This window comes from Bombina bombina, chromosome 1, assembly GCF_027579735.1.
Source record: "Bombina bombina isolate aBomBom1 chromosome 1, aBomBom1.pri, whole genome shotgun sequence".
In the NCBI taxonomy this organism is placed as follows: Eukaryota; Metazoa; Chordata; class Amphibia; order Anura; family Bombinatoridae; genus Bombina; species Bombina bombina.
In genome coordinates this window covers 1435916163-1435942860 of record NC_069499.1, presented here as the reverse complement: position 1 = coordinate 1435942860, position 26698 = coordinate 1435916163, and the positions used below count along the sequence as shown (strand labels likewise).

The 26698-nt window shown below is 35.3% G+C and overlaps 1 protein-coding gene across 1 annotated transcript; it reads right to left on the bottom strand.

Annotated features, from left to right (window-relative positions):
- Positions 1-14317: 14317 nt before the first annotated feature.
- LOC128643161 (C-reactive protein) lies at positions 14318-24022 on the bottom strand. Its single transcript, XM_053696135.1, has 3 exons — positions 23943-24022; positions 21157-21251; positions 14318-15371 (listed from the first exon to the last, which is right to left on the bottom strand). Exons 2-3 carry the CDS (start codon positions 21209-21211, stop codon positions 14698-14700), a joined length of 729 nt encoding a protein of 242 aa, XP_053552110.1. The 5' UTR covers positions 21212-21251; positions 23943-24022; the 3' UTR covers positions 14318-14697.
- Positions 24023-26698: the final 2676 nt, after the last annotated feature.

Genomic DNA, 26698 nt, shown 5'->3' with positions numbered 1-26698 from the left:
TCACAGTATATGCTTGCTGTTGGCCTGGCACACAGGCCTGATGGTAAATAAAATTTGATTAAACTTGCAATTAGCAAACTAATGTAAAAGTTTTTTAATTTTTTTTTAAATAATGTTAAACCAACAGGTATGAGTGGTTGCACAGAGCAATTAATCACAGTATATGCTTGCGGTGGGCCTGGTACACAGGCCTGATGGAAAATGAAATTAGATTAAACTTGCAATTAGCAAACTAAAGTAAAAGTTTTTTTTATTTTAATTTCAAATAATGTTAAACCACCAGATATGAGTGGTTGCACAGAGCAATTAATCACAGTATATGCTTGCTGTTGGCCTGGCACACAGGCCTGATGGAAAATGAAATTAGATTAAACTTGCAATTAGCAAACTAATGTAAAAGTTTTTTTTTTTTTTTAAATAATGTTAAACCAACAGGTATGAGTGGTTGCACAGAGCAATTAATCACAGTATATGCTTGCTGTTGGCCTGGCACACAGGCCTGATGTTAAAAAAATTTAGATTAAACTTGCAATTAGCAAACTAAAATAAAAGTTTTTTATTTTTTTTTTTAAATAATGTTAAACCAACAGGTATGAGTGGTTGCACAGAGCAATTAATCACAGTATATGCTTGCGGTGGGCCTGGCACACAGGCCTGATGGAAAATGAAATTAGATTAAACTTGCAATTAGCAAACTAATGTAACAGTTTTTTTTATTTTTTTTAAATAATGTTAAACCAACAGGTATGAGTGGTTGCACAGAGCAATTAATCACAGTATATGCTTGCGGTGGGCCTGGCACACAGGCCTGATGGAAAATGAAATTAGATTAAACTTGCAATTAGCAAACTAATGTAAAAATTTTTTTTATTTTTTTTTAAATAATGTTAAACCAACAGGTATAAGTGGTTGCACAGAGCAATTAATCACAGTATATGCTTGCGGTGGGCCTGGCACACGGGCCTGATGGAAAATGAAATTAGATTAAACTTGCAATTAGCAAACTAATGTAAAAGTTTTTTTTATTTTTTTAAAATAATGTTAAACCAACAGGTATGAGTGGTTGCACAGAGCAATTAATCACAGTATATGCTTGCGGTGGGCCTGGCACACAGGCCTGATGGAAAATTAAATTAGATTAAACTTGCAATTAGCAAACTAATGTAAAAGTTTTTTTTTTTTTTTTTAAATAATGTTAAACCAACAGGTATGAGTGGTTGCACAGAGAAATTAATCACAGTATATGCTTGCTGTTGGCCTGGCACACAGACCTGATGGTAAATGAAATTAGATTAAACTTGCATTTAGCAAACTAATGTAAAAGTTTTTTTTTTTAAATAATGTTAAACCAATAGGTATGAGTGGTTGCACACAGCAATTAATCACAGTATATGCTTGCTGTTGGCCTGGCACACAGGCCTGATGGTAAATGAAATTAGATTAAACTTGCAATTAGCAAACTAATGTAAAAGTTTTTTTAATTTTATTTTAAAATAATGTTAAAACAACAGGAATATGAGTGGTTGCACAGAGCAATTAATCACAGTATATGCTTGCTGTTGGCCTGGCACACAGGCCTGATGGTAAATAAAATTTGATTAAACTTGCAATTAGCAAACTAATGTAAAAGTTTTTTAATTTTTTTTTAAATAATGTTAAACCAACAGGTATGAGTGGTTGCACAGAGCAATTAATCACAGTATATGCTTGCGGTGGGCCTGGTACACAGGCCTGATGGAAAATGAAATTAGATTAAACTTGCAATTAGCAAACTAAAGTAAAAGTTTTTTTTATTTTAATTTCAAATAATGTTAAACCACCAGATATGAGTGGTTGCACAGAGCAATTAATCACAGTATATGCTTGCTGTTGGCCTGGCACACAGGCCTGATGGAAAATGAAATTAGATTAAACTTGCAATTAGCAAACTAATGTAAAAGTTTTTTTTTTTTTTAAATAATGTTAAAACAACAGGTATGAGTGGTTGCACAGAGCAATTAATCACAGTATATGCTTGCTGTTGGCCTGGCACACAGGCCTGATGTTAAAAAAAATTAGATTAAACTTGCAATTAGCAAACTAAAATAAAAGTTTTTTATTTTTTTTTTAAATAATGTTAAACCAACAGGTATGAGTGGTTGCACAGAGCAATTAATCACAGTATATGCTTGCGGTGGGCCTGGCACACAGGCCTGATGGAAAATGAAATTAGATTAAACTTGCAATTAGCAAACTAATGTAACAGTTTTTTTTATTTTTTTTAAATAATGTTAAACCAACAGGTATGAGTGGTTGCACAGAGCAATTAATCACAGTATATGCTTGCGGTGGGCCTGGCACACAGGCCTGATGGAAAATGAAATTAGATTAAACTTGCAATTAGCAAACTAATGTAAAAATTTTTTTTATTTTTTTTTAAATAATGTTAAACCAACAGGTATAAGTGGTTGCACAGAGCAATTAATCACAGTATATGCTTGCGGTGGGCCTGGCACACGGGCCTGATGGAAAATGAAATTAGATTAAACTTGCAATTAGCAAACTAATGTAAAAGTTTTTTTTATTTTTTTAAAATAATGTTAAACCAACAGGTATGAGTGGTTGCACAGAGCAATTAATCACAGTATATGCTTGCGGTGGGCCTGGCACACAGGCCTGATGGAAAATTAAATTAGATTAAACTTGCAATTAGCAAACTAATGTAAAAGTTTTTTGTTTTTTTTAAATAATGTTAAACCAACAGGTATGAGTGGTTGCACAGAGAAATTAATCACAGTATATGCTTGCTGTTGGCCTGGCAAACAGACCTGATGGTAAATGAAATTAGATTAAACTTGCATTTAGCAAACTAATGTAAAAGTTTTTTGTTTTTTTTTAAATAAAGTTAAACCAACAGGTATGAGTGGTTGCACAGAGCAATTAATCCCAGTATATGCTTGCTGTTGGCCTGGCACACAGGCCTGATGGTAAATGAAATTAGATTAAACTTGCAATTAGCAAACTAATGTAAAAGTTTTTTTTAATTTTTTTTTAAATAATGTTAAACCAACAGGTATGAGTGGTTGCACAGAGCAATTAATCACAGTATATGCTTGCGGTGGGCCTGGCACACAGGCCTGATGGAAAATGAAATTAGATTAAACTTGCAATTAGCAAACTAATGTAAAAGTTTTTGGGGGGTTTTTAAATAATGTTAAACCAACAGGTATGAGTGGTTGCACAGAGCAATTTATCACAGTATATGCTTGCTGTTGGCCTGGCACACAGGCCTGATGGTAAATGAAATTAGATTAAACTTGCAATTTGCAAACTAATGTAAAAGTTTTTTTTATTTTTTTTTAAATAATGTTAAACCAACAGGTATGAGTGGTTGCACAGAGCAATTAATCCCAGTATATGCTTGCTGTTGGCCTGGCACACAGGCCTGATGGTAAATGAAATTAGATTAAACTTGCATTTAGCAAACTAATGTAAAAGTTTTTTTTTTTTTTAAATAATGTTAAACCAACAGGTATGAGTGGTTGCACAGAGCAATTAATCCCAGTATATGCTTGTTGTTGGCCTGGCACACAGGCCTGATGGTAAATGAAATTAGATTAAACTTGCAATTAGCAAACTAATGTAAAAGTTTTTTTATTTTTTTTAAATAATGTTAAACCAACAGGTATGAGTGGTTGCACAGAGCAATTAATCACAGTATATGCTTGCGGTGGGCCTGGCACACAGGCCTGATGGAAAATGAAATTAGATTAAACTTGCAATTAGCAAACTAATGTAAAAGTTTTTTTATTTTTTTTTAAATAATGTTAAACCAACAGGTATGAGTGGTTGCACAGAGCAATTAATCACAGTATATGCTTGTGGTGGGCCTGGCACACAGGCCTGATGGAAAATGAAATTAGATTAAACTTGCAATTAGCAAACTAATGTAAAGATTTTTGGGTTTTTTTTAAATAATGTTAAACCAACAGGTATGAGTGGTTGCACAGAGCAATTTATCACAGTATATGCTTGCTGTTGGCCTGGCACACAGGCCTGATGGTAAATGAAATTAGATTAAACTTGCAATTTGCAAACTAATGTAAAAGTTTTTTTTTTTAAATAATGTTAACCAACAGGTATGAGTGGTTGCACAGAGCAATTAATCCCAGTATATGCTTGCTGTTGGCCTGGCACACAGGCCTGATGGTAAATGAAATTAGATTAAACTTGCATTTAGCAAACTAATGTAAAAGTTTTTTTTTTTTTAAATAATGTTAAACCAACAGGTATGAGTGCTTGCACAGAGCAATTAATCCCAGTATATGCTTGCTGTTGGCCTGGCACACAGGCCTGATGGAAAATGAAATTAGATTAAACTTGCAATTAGCAAATTAATGTAAAAGTTTTTTTTATTTTTTTTAAATAATGTTAAACCAACAGGTATGAGTGGTTGCACAGAGCAATTAATCACAGTATATGCTTGCGGTGGGCCTGGCACACAGGCCTGATGGAAAATGAAATTAGATTAAACTTGCAATTAGCAAACTAATGTAAAAGTTTTTTTTATTTTTTTTTAAATAATGTTAAACCAACAGGTATGAGTGGTTGCACAGAGCAATTAATCACAGTATATGCTTGCGGTGGGCCTGGCACACAGGCCTGATGGAAAATGAAATTAGATTAAACTTGCAATTAGCAAACTAATGTAAAAGTTTTTGGGGGGTTTTTAAATAATGTTAAACCAACAGGTATGAGTGGTTGCACAGAGCAATTTATCACAGTATATGCTTGCTGTTGGCCTGGCACACAGGCCTGATGGTAAATGAAATTAGATTAAACTTGCAATTTGCAAACTAATGTAAAAGTTTTTTTTATTTTTTTTTAAATAATGTTAAACCAACAGGTATGAGTGGTTGCACAGAGCAATTAATCCCAGTATATGCTTGCTGTTGGCCTGGCACACAGGCCTGATGGTAAATGAAATTAGATTAAACTTGCATTTAGCAAACTAATGTAAAAGTTTTTTTTTTTTTTTAAATAATGTTAAACCAACAGGTATGAGTGGTTGCACAGAGCAATTAATCCCAGTATATGCTTGTTGTTGGCCTGGCACACAGGCCTGATGGTAAATGAAATTAGATTAAACTTGCAATTAGCAAACTAATGTAAAAGTTTTTTTATTTTTTTTAAATAATGTTAAACCAACAGGTATGAGTGGTTGCACAGAGCAATTAATCACAGTATATGCTTGCGGTGGGCCTGGCACACAGGCCTGATGGAAAATGAAATTAGATTAAACTTGCAATTAGCAAACTAATGTAAACGTTTTTTTTTTTTTTTTTAAATAATGTTAAACCAACAGGTATGAGTGGTTGCACAGAGAAATTAATCACAGTATATGCTTGCTGTTGGCCTGGCACACAGACCTGATGGTAAATGAAATTAGATTAAACTTGCAATTAGCAAACTAATGTAAAAGTTTTTTTTTTTTTTTTTAAATAATGTTAAACCAACAGGTATGAGTGGTTGCACAGAGCAATTAATCACAGTATATGCTTGTGGTGGGCCTGGCACACAGGCCTGATGGAAAATGAAATTAGATTAAACTTGCAATTAGCAAACTAATGTAAAGATTTTTGGGTTTTTTTTAAATAATGTTAAACCAACAGGTATGAGTGGTTGCACAGAGCAATTTATCACAGTATATGCTTGCTGTTGGCCTGGCACACAGGCCTGATGGTAAATTAAATTAGATTAAACTTGCAATTTGCAAACTAATGTAAAAGTTTTTTTTTTTAAATAATGTTAACCAACAGGTATGAGTGGTTGCACAGAGCAATTAATCCCAGTATATGCTTGCTGTTGGCCTGGCACACAGGCCTGATGGTAAATGAAATTAGATTAAACTTGCATTTAGCAAACTAATGTAAAAGTTTTTTTTTTTTTAAATAATGTTAAACCAACAGGTATGAGTGCTTGCACAGAGCAATTAATCCCAGTATATGCTTGCTGTTGGCCTGGCACACAGGCCTGATGGAAAATGAAATTAGATTAAACTTGCAATTAGCAAATTAATGTAAAAGTTTTTTTTATTTTTTTTAAATAATGTTAAACCAACAGGTATGAGTGGTTGCACAGAGCAATTAATCACAGTATATGCTTGCGGTGGGCCTGGCACACAGGCCTGATGGAAAATGAAATTAGATTAAACTTGCAATTAGCAAACTAATGTAAAAGTTTTTTTTATTTTTTTTTTAAATAATGTTAAACCAACAGGTATAAGTGGTTGCACAGAGCAATTAATCACAGTATATGCTTGCGGTGGGCCTGGCACACGGGCCTGATGGAAAATGAAATTAGATTAAACTTGCAATTAGCAAACTAATGTAAAAGTTTTTTTTATTTTTTTAAAATAATGTTAAACCAACAGGTATGAGTGGTTGCACAGAGCAATTAATCACAGTATATGCTTGCGGTGGGCCTGGCACACAGGCCTGATGGAAAATGAAATTAGATTAAACTTGCAATTAGCAAACTAATGTAAAAGTTTTTGGGGGGTTTTTAAATAATGTTAAACCAACAGGTATGAGTGGTTGCACAGAGCAATTTATCACAGTATATGCTTGCTGTTGGCCTGGCACACAGGCCTGATGGTAAATGAAATTAGATTAAACTTGCAATTTGCAAACTAATGTAAAAGTTTTTTTTATTTTTTTTTAAATAATGTTAAACCAACAGGTATGAGTGGTTGCACAGAGCAATTAATCCCAGTATATGCTTGCTGTTGGCCTGGCACACAGGCCTGATGGTAAATGAAATTAGATTAAACTTGCATTTAGCAAACTAATGTAAAAGTTTTTTGTTTTTTTTAAATAATGTTAAACCAACAGGTATGAGTGGTTGCACAGAGCAATTAATCCCAGTATATGCTTGTTGTTGGCCTGGCACACAGGCCTGATGGTAAATGAAATTAGATTAAACTTGCAATTAGCAAACTAATGTAAAAGTTTTTTTATTTTTTTTAAATAATGTTAAACCAACAGGTATGAGTGGTTGCACAGAGCAATTAATCACAGTATATGCTTGCGGTGGGCCTGGCACACAGGCCTGATGGAAAATGAAATTAGATTAAACTTGCAATTAGCAAACTAATGTAAACGTTTTTTTTTTTTTTTTTTAAATAATGTTAAACCAACAGGTATGAGTGGTTGCACAGAGAAATTAATCACAGTATATGCTTGCTGTTGGCCTGGCACACAGACCTGATGGTAAATGAAATTAGATTAAACTTGCAATTAGCAAACTAATGTAAAAGTTTTTTTATTTTTTTTTAAATAATGTTAAACCAACAGGTATGAGTGGTTGCACAGAGCAATTAATCACAGTATATGCTTGTGGTGGGCCTGGCACACAGGCCTGATGGAAAATGAAATTAGATTAAACTTGCAATTAGCAAACTATTGTAAAGATTTTTGGGTTTTTTTTAAATAATGTTAAACCAACAGGTATGAGTGGTTGCACAGAGCAATTTATCACAGTATATGCTTGCTGTTGGCCTGGCACACAGGCCTGATGGTAAATGAAATTAGATTAAACTTGCCATTTGCAAACTAATGTAAAAGTTTTTTTTTTTAAATAATGTTAACCAACAGGTATGAGTGGTTGCACAGAGCAATTAATCCCAGTATATGCTTGCTGTTGGCCTGGCACACAGGCCTGATGGTAAATGAAATTAGATTAAACTTGCATTTAGCAAACTAATGTAAAAGTTTTTTTTTTTTTAAATAATGTTAAACCAACAGGTATGAGTGCTTGCACAGAGCAATTAATCCCAGTATATGCTTGCTGTTGGCCTGGCACACAGGCCTGATGGAAAATGAAATTAGATTAAACTTGCAATTAGCAAATTAATGTAAAAGTTTTTTTTATTTTTTTTAAATAATGTTAAACCAACAGGTATGAGTGGTTGCACAGAGCAATTAATCACAGTATATGCTTGCGGTGGGCCTGGCACACAGGCCTGATGGAAAATGAAATTAGATTAAACTTGCAATTAGCAAACTAATGTAAAAGTTTTTTTTATTTTTTTTTTAAATAATGTTAAACCAACAGGTATAAGTGGTTGCACAGAGCAATTAATCACAGTATATGCTTGCGGTGGGCCTGGCACACGGGCCTGATGGAAAATGAAATTAGATTAAACTTGCAATTAGCAAACTAATGTAAAAGTTTTTTTTATTTTTTTAAAATAATGTTAAACCAACAGGTATGAGTGGTTGCACAGAGCAATTAATCACAGTATATGCTTGCGGTGGGCCTGGCACACAGGCCTGATGGAAAATTAAATTAGATTAAACTTGCAATTAGCAAACTAATGTAAAAGTTTTTTTTTTTTTTAAATAATGTTAAACCAACAGGTATGAGTGGTTGCACAGAGAAATTAATCACAGTATATGCTTGCTGTTGGCCTGGCACACAGAACTGATGGTAAATGAAATTAGATTAAACTTGCATTTAGCAAACTAATGTAAAAGTTTTTTTTTTTTTTTAAATAATGTTAAACCAACAGGTATGAGTGGTTGCACAGAGAAATTAATCACAGTATATGCTTGCTGTTGGCCTGGCACACAGACCTGATGGTAAATGAAATTAGATTAAACTTGCATTTAGCAAACTAATGTAAAAGTTTTTTGTTTTTTTTTAAATAATGTTAAACCAACAGGTATGAGTGGTTGCACAGAGCAATTAATCACAGTATATGCTTGTGGTGGGCCTGGCACACAGGCCTGATGGAAAATGAAATTAGATTAAACTTGCAATTAGCAAACTAATGTAAAGATTTTTGGTTTTTTTTTAAATAATGTTAAACCAACAGGTATGAGTGGTTGCACAGAGCAATTTATCACAGTATATGCTTGCTGTTGGCCTGGCACACAGGCCTGATGGTAAATGAAATTAGATTAAACTTGCAATTTGCAAACTAATGTAAAAGTTTTTTTTTTTAAATAATGTTAACCAACAGGTATGAGTGGTTGCACAGAGCAATTAATCCCAGTATATGCTTGCTGTTGGCCTGGCACACAGGCCTGATGGTAAATGAAATTAGATTAAACTTGCATTTAGCAAACTAATGTAAAAGTTTTTTTTTTTTTAAATAATGTTAAACCAACAGGTATGAGTGCTTGCACAGAGCAATTAATCCCAGTATATGCTTGCTGTTGGCCTGGCACACAGGCCTGATGGAAAATGAAATTAGATTAAACTTGCAATTAGCAAATTAATGTAAAAGTTTTTTTTATTTTTTTTAAATAATGTTAAACCAACAGGTATGAGTGGTTGCACAGAGCAATTAATCACAGTATATGCTTGCGGTGGGCCTGGCACACAGGCCTGATGGAAAATGAAATTAGATTAAACTTGCAATTAGCAAACTAATGTAAAAGTTTTTTTTATTTTTTTTTTAAATAATGTTAAACCAACAGGTATAAGTGGTTGCACAGAGCAATTAATCACAGTATATGCTTGCGGTGGGCCTGGCACACGGGCCTGATGGAAAATGAAATTAGATTAAACTTGCAATTAGCAAACTAATGTAAAAGTTTTTTTTATTTTTTTAAAATAATGTTAAACCAACAGGTATGAGTGGTTGCACAGAGCAATTAATCACAGTATATGCTTGCGGTGGGCCTGGCACACAGGCCTGATGGAAAATTAAATTAGATTAAACTTGCAATTAGCAAACTAATGTAAAAGTTTTTTTTTTTTTTAAATAATGTTAAACCAACAGGTATGAGTGGTTGCACAGAGAAATTAATCACAGTATATGCTTGCTGTTGGCCTGGCACACAGAACTGATGGTAAATGAAATTAGATTAAACTTGCATTTAGCAAACTAATGTAAAAGTTTTTTTTTTTTTTTAAATAAAGTTAAACCAACAGGTATGAGTGGTTGCACAGAGCAATTAATCCCAGTATATGCTTGCTGTTGGCCTGGCACACAGGCCTGATGGTAAATGAAATTAGATTAAACTTGCAATTAGCAAACTAATGTAAAAGTTTTTTTATTTTTTTTAAATAATGTTAAACCAACAGGTATGAGTGGTTGCACAGAGCAATTAATCACAGTATATGCTTGCGGTGGGCCTGGCACACAGGCCTGATGGAAAATGAAATTAGATTAAACTTGCAATTAGCAAACTAATGTAAAAGTTTTTGGGGGTTTTTTAAATAATGTTAAACCAACAGGTATGAGTGGTTGCACAGAGCAATTTATCACAGAATATGCTTGCTGTTGGCCTGGCACACAGGCCTGATGGTAAATGAAATTAGATTAAACTTGCAATTAGCAAACTAATGTAAAAGTTTTTTTATTTTTTTTAAATAATGTTAAACCAACAGGTATGAGTGGTTGCACAGAGCAATTAATCACAGTATATGCTTGCGGTGGGCCTGGCACACAGGCCTGATGGAAAATGAAATTAGATTAAACTTGCAATTAGCAAACTAATGTAAAAGTTTTTGGGGGGTTTTTAAATAATGTTAAACCAACAGGTATGAGTGGTTGCACAGAGCAATTTATCACAGAATATGCTTGCTGTTGGCCTGGCACACAGGCCTGATGGTAAATGAAATTAGATTAAACTTGCAATTAGCAAACTAATGTAAAAGTTTTTTTATTTTTTTTAAATAATGTTAAACCAACAGGTATGAGTGGTTGCACAGAGCAATTAATCACAGTATATGCTTGCGGTGAGCCTGGCACACAGGTCTGATGGAAAATTAAATTAGATTAAACTTGCAATTAGCAAACTAATGTAAAAGTTTTTTTTTTTTTTTAAATAATGTTAAACCAACAGGTATGAGTGGTTGCACAGAGAAATTAATCACAGTATATGCTTGCTGTTGGCCTGGCACACAGACCTGATGGTAAATGAAATTAGATTAAACTTGCATTTAGCAAACTAATGTAAAAGTTTTTTGTTTTTTTTAAATAAAGTTAAACCAACAGGTATGAGTGGTTGCACAGAGCAATTAATCCCAGTATATGCTTGCTGTTGGCCTAGCACACAGGCCTGATGGTAAATGAAATTAGATTAAACTTGCAATTAGCAAACTAATGTAAAAGTTTTTTTATTTTTTTTTAAATAATGTTAAACCAACAGGTATGAGTGGTTGCACAGAGCAATTAATCACAGTATATGCTTGCGGTGGGCCTGGCACACAGGCCTGATGGAAAATGAAATTAGATTAAACTTGCAATTAGCAAACTAATGTAAAAGTTTTTGGGGTTTTTTTAAATAATGTTAAACCAACAGGTATGAGTGGTTGCACAGAGCAATTTATCACAGAATATGCTTGCTGTTGGCCTGGCACACAGGCCTGATGGTAAATGAAATTAGATTAAACTTGCAATTAGCAAACTAATGTAAAAGTTTTTTTATTTTTTTTAAATAATGTTAAACCAACAGGTATGAGTGGTTGCACAGAGCAATTAATCACAGTATATGCTTGCGGTGGGCCTGGCACACAGGCCTGATGGAAAATGAAATTAGATTAAACTTGCAATTAGCAAACTAATGTAAAAGTTTTTGGGGGGTTTTTAAATAATGTTAAACCAACAGGTATGAGTGGTTGCACAGAGCAATTTATCACAGAATATGCTTGCTGTTGGCCTGGCACACAGGCCTGATGGTAAATTAAATTAGATTAAACTTGCAATTAGCAAACTAATGTAAAAGTTTTTTTATTTTTTTTAAATAATGTTAAACCAAAAGGTATGAGTGGTTGCACAGAGCAATTAATCACAGTATATGCTTGCGGTGAGCCTGGCACACAGGTCTGATGGAAAATTAAATTAGATTAAACTTGCAATTAGCAAACTAATGTAAAAGTTTTTTTTTATTTTAATTTAAAATAATGTTAAACCAACAGGTATGAGTGGTTGCACAGAGCAATTAATCACAGTATATGCTTGCTGTTGGCCTGGCACACAGGTCTGATGGCAAATGAAATTAGATTAAACTTGCAATTTGCAAACTAATGTAAAAGTTTTTTTTTTTTTTAAATAATGTTAAACCAACAGTTATGAGTGGTTTCACAGAGCAATTAATCACAGTATATGCTTGTGGTGGGCCTGGCACACAGGCCTGATGGAAAATAAAAGATTAAACTTGCAATTAGCAAACTAATGTAAAAGTTTTTTGTTTGTTTTTTAAATAATGTTAAACCACCAGATATGAGTGGTTGCACAGAGCAATTAATCACAGTATATGCTTGCTGTTGGCCTGGCACACAGGCCTGATGGTAAATGAAATTAGATTAAATTTGCAATTAGCAAACTAATGTAAAAGTTTTTTTTTTTAATTTAAAATAATGTTAAACCACCAGATATGTGTGGTTGCACAGAGCAATTAATAACAGTATATGCTTGCTGTAGGCCTGGCACACAGGCCTGATGGAAAATAAAATTAGATTAAATTTGCAATTTTTTTTTTTATTTAAAATTATGTTAAACCACCAGATATGAGTGGTGGCAGTGAGCAAGTTGGCACAATATATGATGTGAGGCTCACACACAGGCTGGTGGCAGGCAGGCAAATGCAAAAAAAAAAATGACTGGAGTTCTAGCCCTATGCAAAAAAAAAATAAAAAAAATTTAGCCCTGAAAAGGGCTTTTTGGGATGCTGTCCTTACAGCAGAGATCAGATGAGTCCTTCAGGACTTTAGTGGAGACTGAATAGACTAGCCTAGCTATTAATTTCCCTATAAAATCAGGAGCTGCAACAATAAACCTCCTCTCTCTTCAAAAGCTGCATCACAATGATTCTAAAATGGCTGCTGCCCGGGACCTGGGAGGATCTCAAAGGGAGTGTCTGCTGCTGATTGGTTGTAATGTGTCTGCAGACTGTGAGATACAGGGTCAAAGTTTACTCAATGATGACGAATAGGGGGCGGATCGAACATCGCATATGTTCGCCCGCGGCGGCGAACGCGAACAAGCTATGTTCGCAGGGAACCGTTCGCTGGCGAACAGTTCGCTGGCGAACAGTTCGCTGGCAAACAGTTCGGGACATCACTAATCATTGGTTCATTTTCATATAATCTGAAATTTCACTTTCAACACTTTTGAAAACTTGGTATTAACTGTTATTACTTGTTATTTTGCTTTCAAATACACCTTAAACTTCTATATAAAGGATTGAAATGAGGTTGAATTAAGTTTTATGCATATCATTTTTTATTTTTTTATAAACTCCTTATAGAGGTGGTAAACACAAAAAGAATTGCCTGGGACATGCATAAGGCTATATTAAGAAAAAAGTAATAAATAGTATGGTTAGACTTGATGAGCCTTTTTGTTTCTTATCTACCTTCTAAATGTATATGCCCCATTCGATAATGGTCGGATAGACAAGGCTCGCATACGCAAACCTGTCCGCTCAAGATCTCAGGGACACAATTTTCAAAGCGTGCAACAATATGCTGACCGTATTTAACATTATACAAGTGTGTGCTTGTACAATGATGTCCCCTGCTCATGCTAGCCCAATGGCATGCGATTATGAGCTGTCAATTTTAATCCGCCAGCTAAGAGCTAGCTTAAATGTTTGTAAGCTTCCTATCCACCTGTGCAAAGGGCCCCCAAAGCTTCATACGCAGCTATGTTTCTATGTTTTAAAGTATGTAAGCTTCAGCATCCAAGCAAAATCAAAAGGTGAAAACCTTTTCATTTATACTGAGCACCCAAACTGTTGGTTGTCTTTGCAACCTACACAGAACATATTTAATGAGATCAGGGGTGGGTTCATACAAATCTTAACAATTAACCCTTTTAACAGCATGCATGTGTGTATGTGTCTATATTTATATTTGCAATATTAAGTGTATAGCAAAGGAATCCACAAAAAAGTATTTTATCTGAATCAATGTCATCACATTGGTTTGCAAATCTGACATGTGAACTTTAGCTTTCCCCATAATAATACTCTTGTGATATTAAAGGGACAGTCAAACCCAGAATTTTTGTTGTTTTAAAAGATAGATAATCCCTTAATTACCAATTACCCAGTTTTGCATAACCAACACAGTTATAATTATACACGTTTTACCTCTGTAATAACCTTGTATCTAAGCCTCAGCAGACTGCCCCCTTATTTCAGTTCTTTTGACAGACTTGCAGTTTAGCCAATCAGAGCTGACTCCATGGTAAATTCATGTGCATGAGCTTAATGTTATCTATATGAAACACATGAACTAATGCCCTCAAGATGTGAAAAACTATCAAAATGCATTTAGATTAGAGGCGGCCATTGGAATGACAAATATTTTCAGTAAATACATAGTTAAAACCTTTATTAAAAATGAATATTGCATACATTTTTTGTTACAAGTTTTCATCTAATTAACTGCAAAGGGCTCCAATGCACTTATATATATGTCTTATGTGTGTACATAATGATATGTATGTACGTGTTTATATGTGTATATGTGTCTGTTAATACATATATACACATATAAATACATATATAGACATATATAGACATATATGTTAAACCCCTTATCGCTTGTGCGCAAACATTTGCGCTCCACTCATAATATGGCCCTATAGCGGTAAGTATTGAGCACAAGCAATGTTTATGCACCTTAATGCTTGCACTTTATGGGGGATTTCATTTTGAGTTTGATGTCTTTTTTTTATTAAATAATAGAAAAATACTAATTACTGAAATGTTGCTGGTCTTCATTGCACTGGGAATATGATTTATGTGAATATTCTGAAATACACTGAAGTTTGGGCTGGACAAAGACTTCTCCTTTTATATCATACTGTAATGTTCTCCAGCTAATGACATTCCCATTAACATTCTTATCATTAACCAAAACCTTGTGTATATCTTTAGGTTGCAAAACATAATCCCACATATGAACATCAGTTATTTCCCCCACAAAAGACTGCTTAATATCAAACCCCCCACCAAAAGAATCTTGTTCCTGTCCCAAAATAATACTTGTCTGGGCATCAATAGAAAATCCTTTTTTTAAAACTTTTCTTGGATACAGCTTCCCATTGATCCACAGCTGTATCACTCCTGTGTCAGAGTCCCACGTCACACAAGTGTGCTTCCAGTCAAGCGTGTCTGGATTCGTCTTGATCAGACTTCCTTCTTGATCAATATGAACTTCAGATCCAACTGGTGGTGTTGGATAGATGATAAAGGCATTGTCCTTCCCATGTGTTGCCAGGGAAATTAAAGGATGATCTCGGCTGAGCTCAGTGTAGGATCTTAGGCAAAATGACAGTTTGACTAGGGGCTTAGTTATAGTTGGGAGCAGAATCACATATGCAGTGGAAGTTTCTTTGGGAAATAAGAAAACATTTCCATCCATATCTAGAGAAAATATAGACACATATAAACAGTTAGTAAAATATAATACAATTATGAGGAACAACATGTTCTGGATAACAGTTATTTAGTAACACCAGCGCACTTATTGTCATAGCATTTATATGCAAATAATTCGGCTAGATTACGAATTGAGCGTTAGCTTTAAAAAGCAGCGTTAAGAGGTCCTAAAGCTGCTTTTTACCACCTGCTGGTATTACGAATTGTGCGTTAGGTTTAAAAAGCAGCGTTAAGAGGTCCTAAAGCTGCTTTTTACCACCCGCTGGTATTACGAGTCTTGCAGGTACAGGTGTACCGCTCACTTTTTTGGCCAGACTTGGAAATACCGCAAATCCACTTACGTCAATTGCGTATCCTCTTTTTTCAATGGGACTTGCATAGCGCCGGTATTACGAGTCTGCCAAAAAGTGAGCGGTACACCCTCTCCTGTCAAGACTGGTACCGCATTTTAAAGTCAGTAGTTAAGAGTTTTACACTACAATACTGTAGCATAAAACTCTTAACTACAGTGCTAAAAAGTACACTAACACCCATAAACTACCTATTAACCCCTTAACAGAGGCCCTCCCGCATTGCAAACACTAAAATAAAAAATTTAACCCCTAATCTGCCAAACCGGACATCATCGCCACTATAATAAACATATTAAACCCTAAACCACCGCACTCCCGCCTCGCAAACATTAGTTAAATATTATTAACCCCTAATCTGCCGTCCCTAACATCGCCGACACCTACCTACATTTATTAACCCCTAATCTGCCGACCCCAACGTTGCTGCCACTATACTAAAGTTATTAACCCCTAAATCTAAGTCTAACCCTAACACCCCCTAACTTAAATATAATTAAAGAAATCTAAATTATCATTGACTAAATAATTCCTATTTAAAACTAAATACTTACCTGTAATATAAACCCTAGCTACAATATAAATAATAGTTACATTGTATCTATATTAGGTTTTATTTTTATTTTACAGGCAAGTTTGCATTTATTTTAACTAGGTAGAATAGTTACTAAATAGTTATTAACTATTTAACAACTACCTATCTAAAATAAATACAAAGTTACCGGTAAAATAAAACCTAACCTAAGGTACAATTACACCTAACACTACACTATAATTAAATTAATTCCCTAAATTAAATACAATTAAATAACATCTAAAGTACAAAAAAACAAACTCTAAATTACAGAAAATAATAAACAAATTACAAGATTTTTAAACTAATTACAACTAAACTATTCCCCCTAACAAAATAAAAAAGCCCCCCCAAGCCGGGCGAAGTCCTCAACGAAGCCAGGAGTAGTCTTCATCCAAGCCGGGAGAAGTGGTCCTACGGACGGGCAGAAGTCTTCATCCAGACGGCATCTTCTATTTTCATCCATCTGGCGCGGAGCGGGTCCATCTTCAAGACATCCGGTGCAGAGCATCCTCTTCATCCGATGGCTAAGACTGAATGAAGGTTCCTTTAAATTACATCATCCAAGATGGCGTCCCTTCAATTCCGATTGGCTGATAGAATTCTATCAGCCAATCGGAATTAAGGTAGAAAAAATCCTATTGGCTGATGCAGATTAGGGGTTCATAAGTATAATGTAGGTGGCGGCGGTGTCCGGAGCGGCAGATTAGGGGTTAATAATTATAATGTAGGTGTCGGCAATGTCGGGGGCGGCAGATTAGGGATTAATAAGTGTAAGATTATGGGTGTTTAGACTCGGGGTTCATGTTAGGGTGTTAGGTGTAGACATAAAATGTGTTTCCCCATAGGAATCAATGGGGCTGCGTTAAGGAGCTTTACGCTGCTTTTTTGCAGGTGTTAGACTTTTTTTTAGCTGGCTCTCCCCGTTAATTCCTGTGGGGAAATCGTGCACGAGCACGTTACACCAGCTCACCACTAACGTAAGCAGCACTGGTATTGAAGTGCGGTAATGAGCAAAAGTTTGCTCAATGCTCACTTCCTGTCTTTTAACGACGGGTTTCTGAAAACTCGTAATACCAGCGCTGTATGTAAGTGAGCGGTGAGCATAAACTGCTCCTCTAAAACTCCTCTAACCAAATAATCGTAATCTAGCCGATTTTGTTTAATTTTGCATTTATTTTACATGTTGACATTTTGTTGCATATTTTATATACATTACATTCTTTTGCTAATAATCTAAAATCCATATTTCTTACTGGATTTGTTCCATTTGTTATTTATTTTTGAATCAGCTTCTATTAACAAATGATACCAAGAAAACAAAGTCAATTTTATCACAGAAGTAAATTGTTTGTTTTTTCTTATTTTTCTAATTTATTTTTTTAATTGAATCCAATTTATTAATTATAAAATTTTAATTTTGGCATTTCCATGTCTGTTTATATTACACTCTAAGAGAGTCTTTATTTCTATATTTATTCTTTATTAAATTATCTACATTGATCTAAATCTTAAAAAATATCAGTCATGCTGGTAAAATACTAGCGGGGTGTCAACTTGACTCTAGGGGGCCTATTTATCAAATGTCTGTCCGACATGATCAGATCAGCGAATCATGTCCGATAGACATCGCTGAATGCGGACAGCATTACGATCTCTGCATTCAGCATTGCATCAGTAGTTCTTGTGAACTGCTGGTGCATCGCCGCCCCCTGCAGATTTGCGGCTAATCGGCCGCTAGCAGGGGGTGTCAATCAACCCGATTGTATTAGATCGGGTTGATTTCTTGCAATTGCTTTCCGCCTCCTCAGAGCAGGCGGACAGGTTATGGAGCATCAGTCTTTAGACCGCTGCCTCATAACTTGTGTTTCTGGTGAGCCTGAAGGCTCGCCAGAAACACGGGGCTTCAAGCTCCATACGGAGCTTGATAAATATGCCCCCAAAACACTGGTTTTTAAAACTGTCCTCAGGCCTCCCTAACAGGCCAGATTTTGAGGATATCTGAACTGGAGCCCAGATGAAATAATCAGCTGATTAGTAAGAATGGTTATTTTACTATATTTTAATATAGTTTTGAAAATTATAGATTTTAGCATTCCCGGAACTGGAAATGCACACAGCAGTATTCTCAAGGCTAACCCTGTTACATTCTGTCCCTAATTGCCTTTATCAACAACTGCAAAACAATATAATGTATTCTAGCATATTGACTGTGGCTAGCCTTGTTGTCTGCAGACTCAAGACTGGATTGGCTATTCAGAAATAATTATAATTCAGAAATAATTGCAGCAAATTAGTTAGTTTGTTTTAAAAATGTTCCGAGTAAATATAAGAAATACCAGCTCCACTATGGCTGGTATTTTTTTGTTTTAGGGAAGCCATCTTGAAAAATATTGTTATGATCACGTTTTCCAGTAAAAGGTGGTAACGTCTTTTTTTCATTAATACATTTAAACATTTAAACATTTTTCATACACGTCATTAAAGGGACAGTGTACACCAGATTTTGTATTGTTTAAATAGATAGATAATCCCTTTATTACCCAAAACAGTAATAATAATACACTTTTTACCTCTGTGATTATCTTGTATCTAAGCCTCTGCAAACTGCCCCCTTATTTCAGTTCTTTTGACAGACATGCATTTTAGCCAATCAGTGCTGACTCCTAGGTAACTCCACATGCGTGAGCACAATGTTATCTATATGGCACACATGAACAAACGCCCTCTAGTTGCAAAAAAATTTTCAAAATCATTTAGATAAGAGGCGGCCTTCAGTTTTCAAGAAATTAGCACATGAGCCTACCTAGGATTAGCTTTCAGCTAAGAATACCAAGAGAACAAAGCAAAATTGATGATAAAAGTAAATTGGAAAGTTGGTTAAAATTGCATGCCCTATCTGAATCATGACTTTCCCTTAAAAACGTACTGTTAAAAACCATTCAGTGCATGATAGAAAAGACTCTACTTTTGTTTTTATTTAATATGTTAATTGGTCACCTCCTTCCCAAGTTCCCAGTGACCCTTTTTTACAAAATTCTTATTCAAATCAGCTTTATTAACATTACAAGATGACATATTTTGGCTAAATGAATACAAATTTGGAATATTTTTGGTAATTCTGCTGGTTTAAACAGAAACCTTTCAGAAACAGAATCTTTCATTCATTTTGGGCAGACTGGGGTGGGGGCCTGATTATCTAAAGGTGAGATTCTTTAAGAAATATTGCCAATACCCAGAAGCCCCTGTCCTATTTCTCTAAAGGCAATTTTTACTTTGAGAAAAGTCTCTCAGAGGGGCATTCCCTGCATTTTAGTATGTGAAGGCAATACATACAATACATTAAGTATCACAAAAATATTAGGCTAGATTGCAAGTGGTGTGCTAATGATAACACGTGCGATAACCAGTTTGCTTGACTGCGCTACCAGCAAGAATTTTTTGATATTACAAGTCCATGGTAAAGCGCGTTAACCAGAGAAGGATTAGGGCGGCCAACTTCGTTCAAGAACAACCATTACTTTCAATGGATATCACAACCAGGCTAATTTGCGCTGGCATTACAAGTTGAAAGTTATAGCTTGCGCTCGAGCGAAAGATGAAACTTCGCTTAAATATTTAGCGCAACTTCAGACCTCAAGTAAACTGTAAGGGTTAAAAAAAAAGTTGCACAAAACACATTAAAATAAAGTATTAAACACATATATACACTTTTTAATATAAAAATATCATATTATTATTATTATTATTATTATTAATAATAATAATAATAAAAAGGTTTTAAAAGGAGGGTTAAAAGTGATATGGTATATAGAAGAGTGTTTGACTGGGAAGGGCTCCAATATAAATATACTTATGTAGTAATATGTAGTAACAGTAATCACCTGGCTATAATAACCTGTAAAGGAGCTTCATTTTAAAGAGGGGCCTTTGGTCTTTAAAATATGGTATATTTTGTTAAAAAAAAAAAGAGAGTTTATTTTTGTTATTAAAAATGTGTGTGCACTATATACCCCCAACTAGTTATTATCTGCAGTTAAGAGACAGTCAAGTACAAAAAACTTTCATGATTTAAATAGGGAATGTAATTTTAAACAACTTTCCAATTTACTATTATTACCAATTTTGCTTTGTTCTCTTGGTATTCTTAGTTGAAAGCTAAACATAGGAGGTTTATATGCTAATTTCTTAGACCTTGAAGACTGTCTCTAATCTGAATGCATTTTGACCACTAGAGGGCATTAGTAAATGTGTTTCATATATATAACACTGAGCTCATGCACGTGAAGTTACCCTGGAGTGAGCACTGATTGGCTAAAATTCAAGTCTGTCAAAACAACTGAAACAAGGGGGCGGTTTGCAGAGGCTTAGATACAAGGTAATCACAGAGGTAAAAGTGCATTTCTATAACAGTGTTGGTTATGCAAAACTGGGGAATGGGTAATAAAGGGATTATCTTTCTTTTTAAACAACTAAAAATCTGGTGTTGACTGTCCCTTTAAGGCATTGAGCAGATGACAACCTGTTAAATGGATAAAGTGCACCCCCTTGCTCCCTGCTAATGTTACTCTCATCAGCAAAGTTTCTCTTTCCAGCAAGCTTTTTATGGGAGACATCTCGCAACCTGCTTGGACTGCTCAGTTTCTAGAGAACTCCCTGAGTGCTGCCCCTGTGAGAGTCTGTGTGATTGTTTTTAACATTGCAACATTTATCTAGTTTTATCAGTTCACACAAACCTTTGTTTAGTGCTGGTGGATGAGTGAATGTTGTAAGAGCAAAAGATTCCAAGGTTCAATAAACATTCTAGAAAAAATAAACATTTGTTAACATAATTTTTTCTACTCACTGCGTTGTGCAATTGCTCCAACAAAAAATATAGTCCATAGCACAATTCTGTTCATCTTAATACACTTTTGGTACAATCTCAGTGATCTTCTGCTCCTAAAGTACATCAGTTAATGAGAAAAAAAATGTCTCAATGTGTACGAAACTTCTTAACACAAAATCAATATGCCTATAACCTAGAAAAATCTGCCTCTATTGTTGTCATTACCAAAATGTAGAGCCATTTAGAGAAAATAAAAGCACATTAACAGGATTGAGAATAGATATGAACATGATTTTCTTTTTGTGGTCACATAGACATAAAGCATTAGAAATAAATTTTTATATATATATCCTATATTATAAAAGACAAGAGTTTGTCTGAAGCCGTCATGCGCAGTTCAGACAAACACTTGCAGCTGATCGCACGCGCACCCACCCGACAGCAGCGCGAGGACCGGGCAGCACAGCTGATCGCGCGCGCAGGGGAGAACCGGGCAGCACAGCTGATCGCGCGCGCAGTGGAGAACCGGGCAGCACAGCTGATCGCGCGCGCAGGGGAGAACCGGGCAGCACAGGAGAGAGAGAGAGAGAGAAGAGAGAGAAGAGAGAGAAGAGAGAGAAGAGAGAGAAGAGAGAGAGAGAGAGAGAGAGAGAGAGCGAGAGAGAGAGAGAGAGAGAGAGAGAGAGAGAGAGAGAGAGAAAATTAAATATAACACAACACGGCCCGTGTGAACGGGCTTTAGGACTAGTATATATATATATATATGTATTTCTAAGATCTGGACGGCATAATGAAATGAAGAAGCTCTTCAAAATGTGTGCCCCCCCTCTCACCCAAATCCTTTTGCCCCAGGGTCAGGTTTTGTTGGCCTAGGCTGAAAAGACATCCTTCTGCATTTTATAGACTGATCTAAGAGAGCACTTATTCTTTAAACATGTTACAGCCACAACTATACTTTGTTTCAAAAATGGCATTCATTTTTAATAGTAATTATTAAAAGGATATGAAACCCAAAAATATTTTGTGACTCAGACAGAACATACAGGGCTAGATTACAAGTGGAGCGCTAATTTATTTGCCCATTTGCGGGCGCATGATAAATAACCAGCCATTACAAGTGTCTGGTTATTGCTCACGGTAGCAATTAGAGCTTATAAAATGAAAGGGACATTAAACAGTTTGAGATTGTAATATAAAATGATAAATTGTATATGTAAAAAAACACAGCAATATACTTTTATTATTTATTTTGTCTCCTTTTCCTGTAATTTCATTCTGAAATTGTGAGCTTTTCAGTACCTTTTAGAAACAGAAGTGCAGAACACTGTTATATTCTACACAGCCATTGGCTGCACACTCTAGCGACCTATTTATCATGTCCCTAATTGGCCACAACAGAAGGTAACCTAAGTTACAACATGGCAGCTCCCATTGTTTTATAGACACTATGGGGCAGATTTATTAACAACCAAATGTGACACAAGACATCTGTTTCTGTGCGAGCCTTCACGCTCGCCGAAAACAGGAGTTAAAAAGCAGCGGTCTTAAGACCGCTGCTCCCTAACTCGTCCGCCACCTATGAGGCAGCGGACAGCAATCCGCCTGATCGTATACGTTCGGCTTGATTGACACCCCCTGCTAGCGGCTGCAAATCTGCAGGGAGCGGCATTGCACAAGCAGTTAACCAGAAATGCTTGTGCAATGATAAATGTGCTACAGCGGATCATGTCCGCTCGCACTTTCATGAATCGGACACTAAAACTTTACACTTATTTTGTTAATATTTAAACAGCTAATGAAACTTTAAAAGATACATCTACATCATATTCTCAGACTAATCTTTTCTTTGAATGCTCCATAATATCTAGCATTTATTTAGTGTTTAATGTCCCTTTAACCAAAGATCAGATTCATTTTATAAATGTGTCCCAATTTCCCCCAAAATATAGTGGTGTGTATTTTATTAAAAAATTTAAATTGTAGCATTTTTATTTTTTAATTAAATAACTGCATCAGGCAGTGTTTGGGGTTTAACATTGGCGGGTGTGGGGTGTTGGAAAAAAAACAGCACTGAAAAGTGCCTTTACATTGCGGTCTATGGGAACCGTATATTCCCAGTAAATAGATATGTATATGCTTATATACACATATTAACACATAAATATATATACATATATAAGCATATACATATAGAAATAAAAAAAATTCTACCATCGCTGCACGGCTTACCCCCTTCCCTGCGCTAGTTCTCATGCTGAGGCTCTCATGAGCGCAATGCTTCCCAGCAATGAAAACGTGAGCTTGCGTTTGCATTCCTGTCAACTTGTAATACCAGCGGACACATTTTTTAGAGCTCCACTTGTAATCTGGCCCACAATTTTTGAAAAGCTTCCAATTTACTACTTTTTTTTTTTTTTTTTTAAGTTGCTTGTTCCCATGATATTCTTTGTTGAAAGTAATGACTAGATAGGTGTCTGGCGCACTACATGACAGGAAATAGGGTTGCCATCGAGTGCTCTTGCAAATGGATAACTTTCATGCAAAACTGCTGCCATATAGTGCTCCAGAAATGTGCACACTCCTGAGTTTATGTCCCTGCTTTTCAACAAAGGATACAAAAGGAACAAAGATAATTTGATAATAGAAGTAAAATAGAAAGTTGTATAAAATGGCATGCTCTATCTGAATCATAAAATGGGTTTCATGTACCTTTAAACAGAGTTGCTAAAAAGGTTTGCAACCTCAGCCATGTATATTATAGAATTTAGAAATGAGATCTTATAGAATAGCTCGTGCATTTTTACCTTGGTCTCTTCGGTTTTGTAATTATCTCTTGTTCAGTAGTCTCATCCCTTTCGCTCTTGTCTTGTGTCACTAAAAACTTGCCAAACTGCTTTATTTACTGTCCTCCAACTGATAAGTAAATCAGCCTTGTTACGCTATTAATATTTAACCTGACAAATGTACAAATGTATTACAAACAAAAGGAATTGAGGGATAAATGAGATCAAAAAATAATAGTTCAAGTAGCTATATTATTGTGCATTAATTTGCTACCTCGCTAAACTCAAGAGTAATAGGCTAATTGTAACAGGATTTACAAAAATGCAACAATTGTTACAAAGAGCCTTACTCTAGTTAAGTGATTAATACAAAAATATAGAGATGGAAATCATTCCAAGCATACAAATCAAAAATAACTTTATAGAATTGTAATAAAAAAAAACATTCATAAATGCGTAAACTTGAACACACACACAAGTTAAAAATAGCTTAAACCCAGGGTGATTTGTATATACAGTCTATGCTGTTGAGAATAAGAGGTCAGATCTCGTGTTATAACCTTTGCAAAGCGGAAAAAAAGTTGCTAATGCTAACTACTAACCGCATATCAAAGGGTAAAATAGAGCATAGCACATCCACAGATTATAGCATTGCTAGTTCTCAAGAAAAAGCTCCTTCTATAGCGGGAGCGTTATTACTTTTAATCTGACTACTGTGGTTTAAAGACAATAACCATAACAGCAAAAAGAGTGACTTGAAATTAATGTAATTTCGTCCTGGTAAGCAGCATAAAAAGAGGGACTATGCCCACTGTAAAAGGTGCTCCTAACGCGCGTTTCACAAACGCTTACTCAGAGGGGAACGCGCCGGCTGGTTTCTGAGCGTGATATAGCAAAAATCGATCCGCCTCCTCGCTCCTATTGGATCCTTCACAGTCAAACTTGTAATATTAATAGGTCAAATTACTTGTCTGTCAGTATCAAAAGTCAATCAGAATCCTTGTATAGACAAGTCACAATCAGCTGTATCCGTACCTACATGTTGAAATCACTGTAACCTATGCCGTGATAAATAAATGATGGTGGTTCATAGAGCATCTTGTGTTATAAGATTACTCAGTGTTTTTCAACCAGTGTGCCGTGAGAGATCCTCAGGTGTGCCGTGGCAGACTGACAACAGTGTGACATATTTTTAAAATTTTGCTTGTTTTTTATTCTGGGCCGTTTTTTTATTTTGAGTGAGATGATGACTGAGGGTAACAGTGCAGCGTCAGCTTGCTTCCCCGACCCGTGTTCACACTTGGAAGGAACCCCCACCACAACACGTGTCTAGTGCCGGCTCTACACGCCGCAACACTTCAATCCCCCATGCATGCTGGCTCAGCTTTGCTCCTCCAGAACAGTTCCAACCAGCGGGGGTGTCCCTCTTTCAAATTTTTAAATATTGGGAGGTATGTGACAGGCTCATCAGGCATCATTTACAACCATGACATATTGACATTCATTCACAGACAATCATTATGATTGTTTGTGAATGAATGTCAATATGTCATGTATAGTTTGTAGGAGGCATGGCAGCACAGTACATTGTGTGTATATATATATATATATATATATATATATATATATATATATATACACTGTATTAGGCTACAATGTGTGATTTTGTAAAATTTTGGGATGGTGGTGTGCCGCAGGATTTTTTAATATAAAGAAGTGTGCCACGGCAAAAAAAGGTTGAAAATCAATGAGATAACTAACAAATTATTTTACAAAGGGAAGGGATCCCAGGCGCCAACTGACGGAGGCTAGGTGTGATTTAAAAGGAGTTTAATTGACTAAAACAATATAATAAAAACAATATATATAAAAATGTATTCTCATGGATCCATGGTACAATAGCATGTATTATAATACAATAAAACAATAAACACAGTTAAACACAATAAAAACGGATATTAAATTGCTGAGCCAATGTTAACAGTGTCTTGAGTGATACAGTTCATGTTGAACAGAGCGCTAGAGTAGGTTATCCACTCCAGTGGATTCAGGTGAGGACAAAATAATAATCCAAATGTGTGACAAACCAATATGTGTCTTGGAGTGAAAAAATAGTAAAATATCCTAGTGCTCCAAATGAAAAAATTAGAAAAATGTGTACTTGAGGATATTCAAAGTGGGGATGGTGAAAAATTATGGCGATGGGACAAAGGATGGAAAAAATTAATTAATAACAGTTCGCCCAAAAAATTAATAACAGTTCGCCCCCAAAAAATCCAAAATACACACAATGCGCAAAAATGTGCAAAAAAATATATAGAAAAATATATGTGGGTAAACAATGAAATTCCACAAATCAAACAGTCAGTGTTAGTCTGTGTACAAAATAAACAAAGCAGGATTCCGTTGAAGAAGAGTGTGATCAACCACAAAATAAATCCAAAGTGTATGTCAGTGTTGGAGGCTTAGAGCTACAGGCTCCTTAGTGCGGGGTATGCAGAATTGAGACAACGGTCTCTAAAAATGTGGGGAAAAATACTTCAAAGTGTATGAGAAGAAATCATCGGATCAAAGCCTGTGGAAAAAGCAAACAGTCTTGATAAAGGCCTATAAGGGCCGAAACGCGTAGACCCGTACTGGTGAGTTTAATTTCAATCCTAGCTGATTATTTTGGATTTTCTGCACATTGTTTTGTGTTTGCTTTTTCCACAGGCTTTGATCCAATGATTTCTTCTCATACACTTTGAAGTATTTTTCCCCACATTTTTAGAGACCGT

Excerpts from the sequence above, each read along its gene's own strand:
- LOC128643161 (XM_053696135.1), bottom strand. The coding sequence starts at position 21,211 with ATGAACAGAATTGTGCTATGGACTATATTTTTTGTTGGAGCAATTGCA. Across the intron at positions 15,372-21,156 it reads TGGAGCAATTGCACAACGCA|ATATGGATGGAAATGTTTTC; the intron begins GTGAGTAGAAAA and ends TATTTTCTCTAG.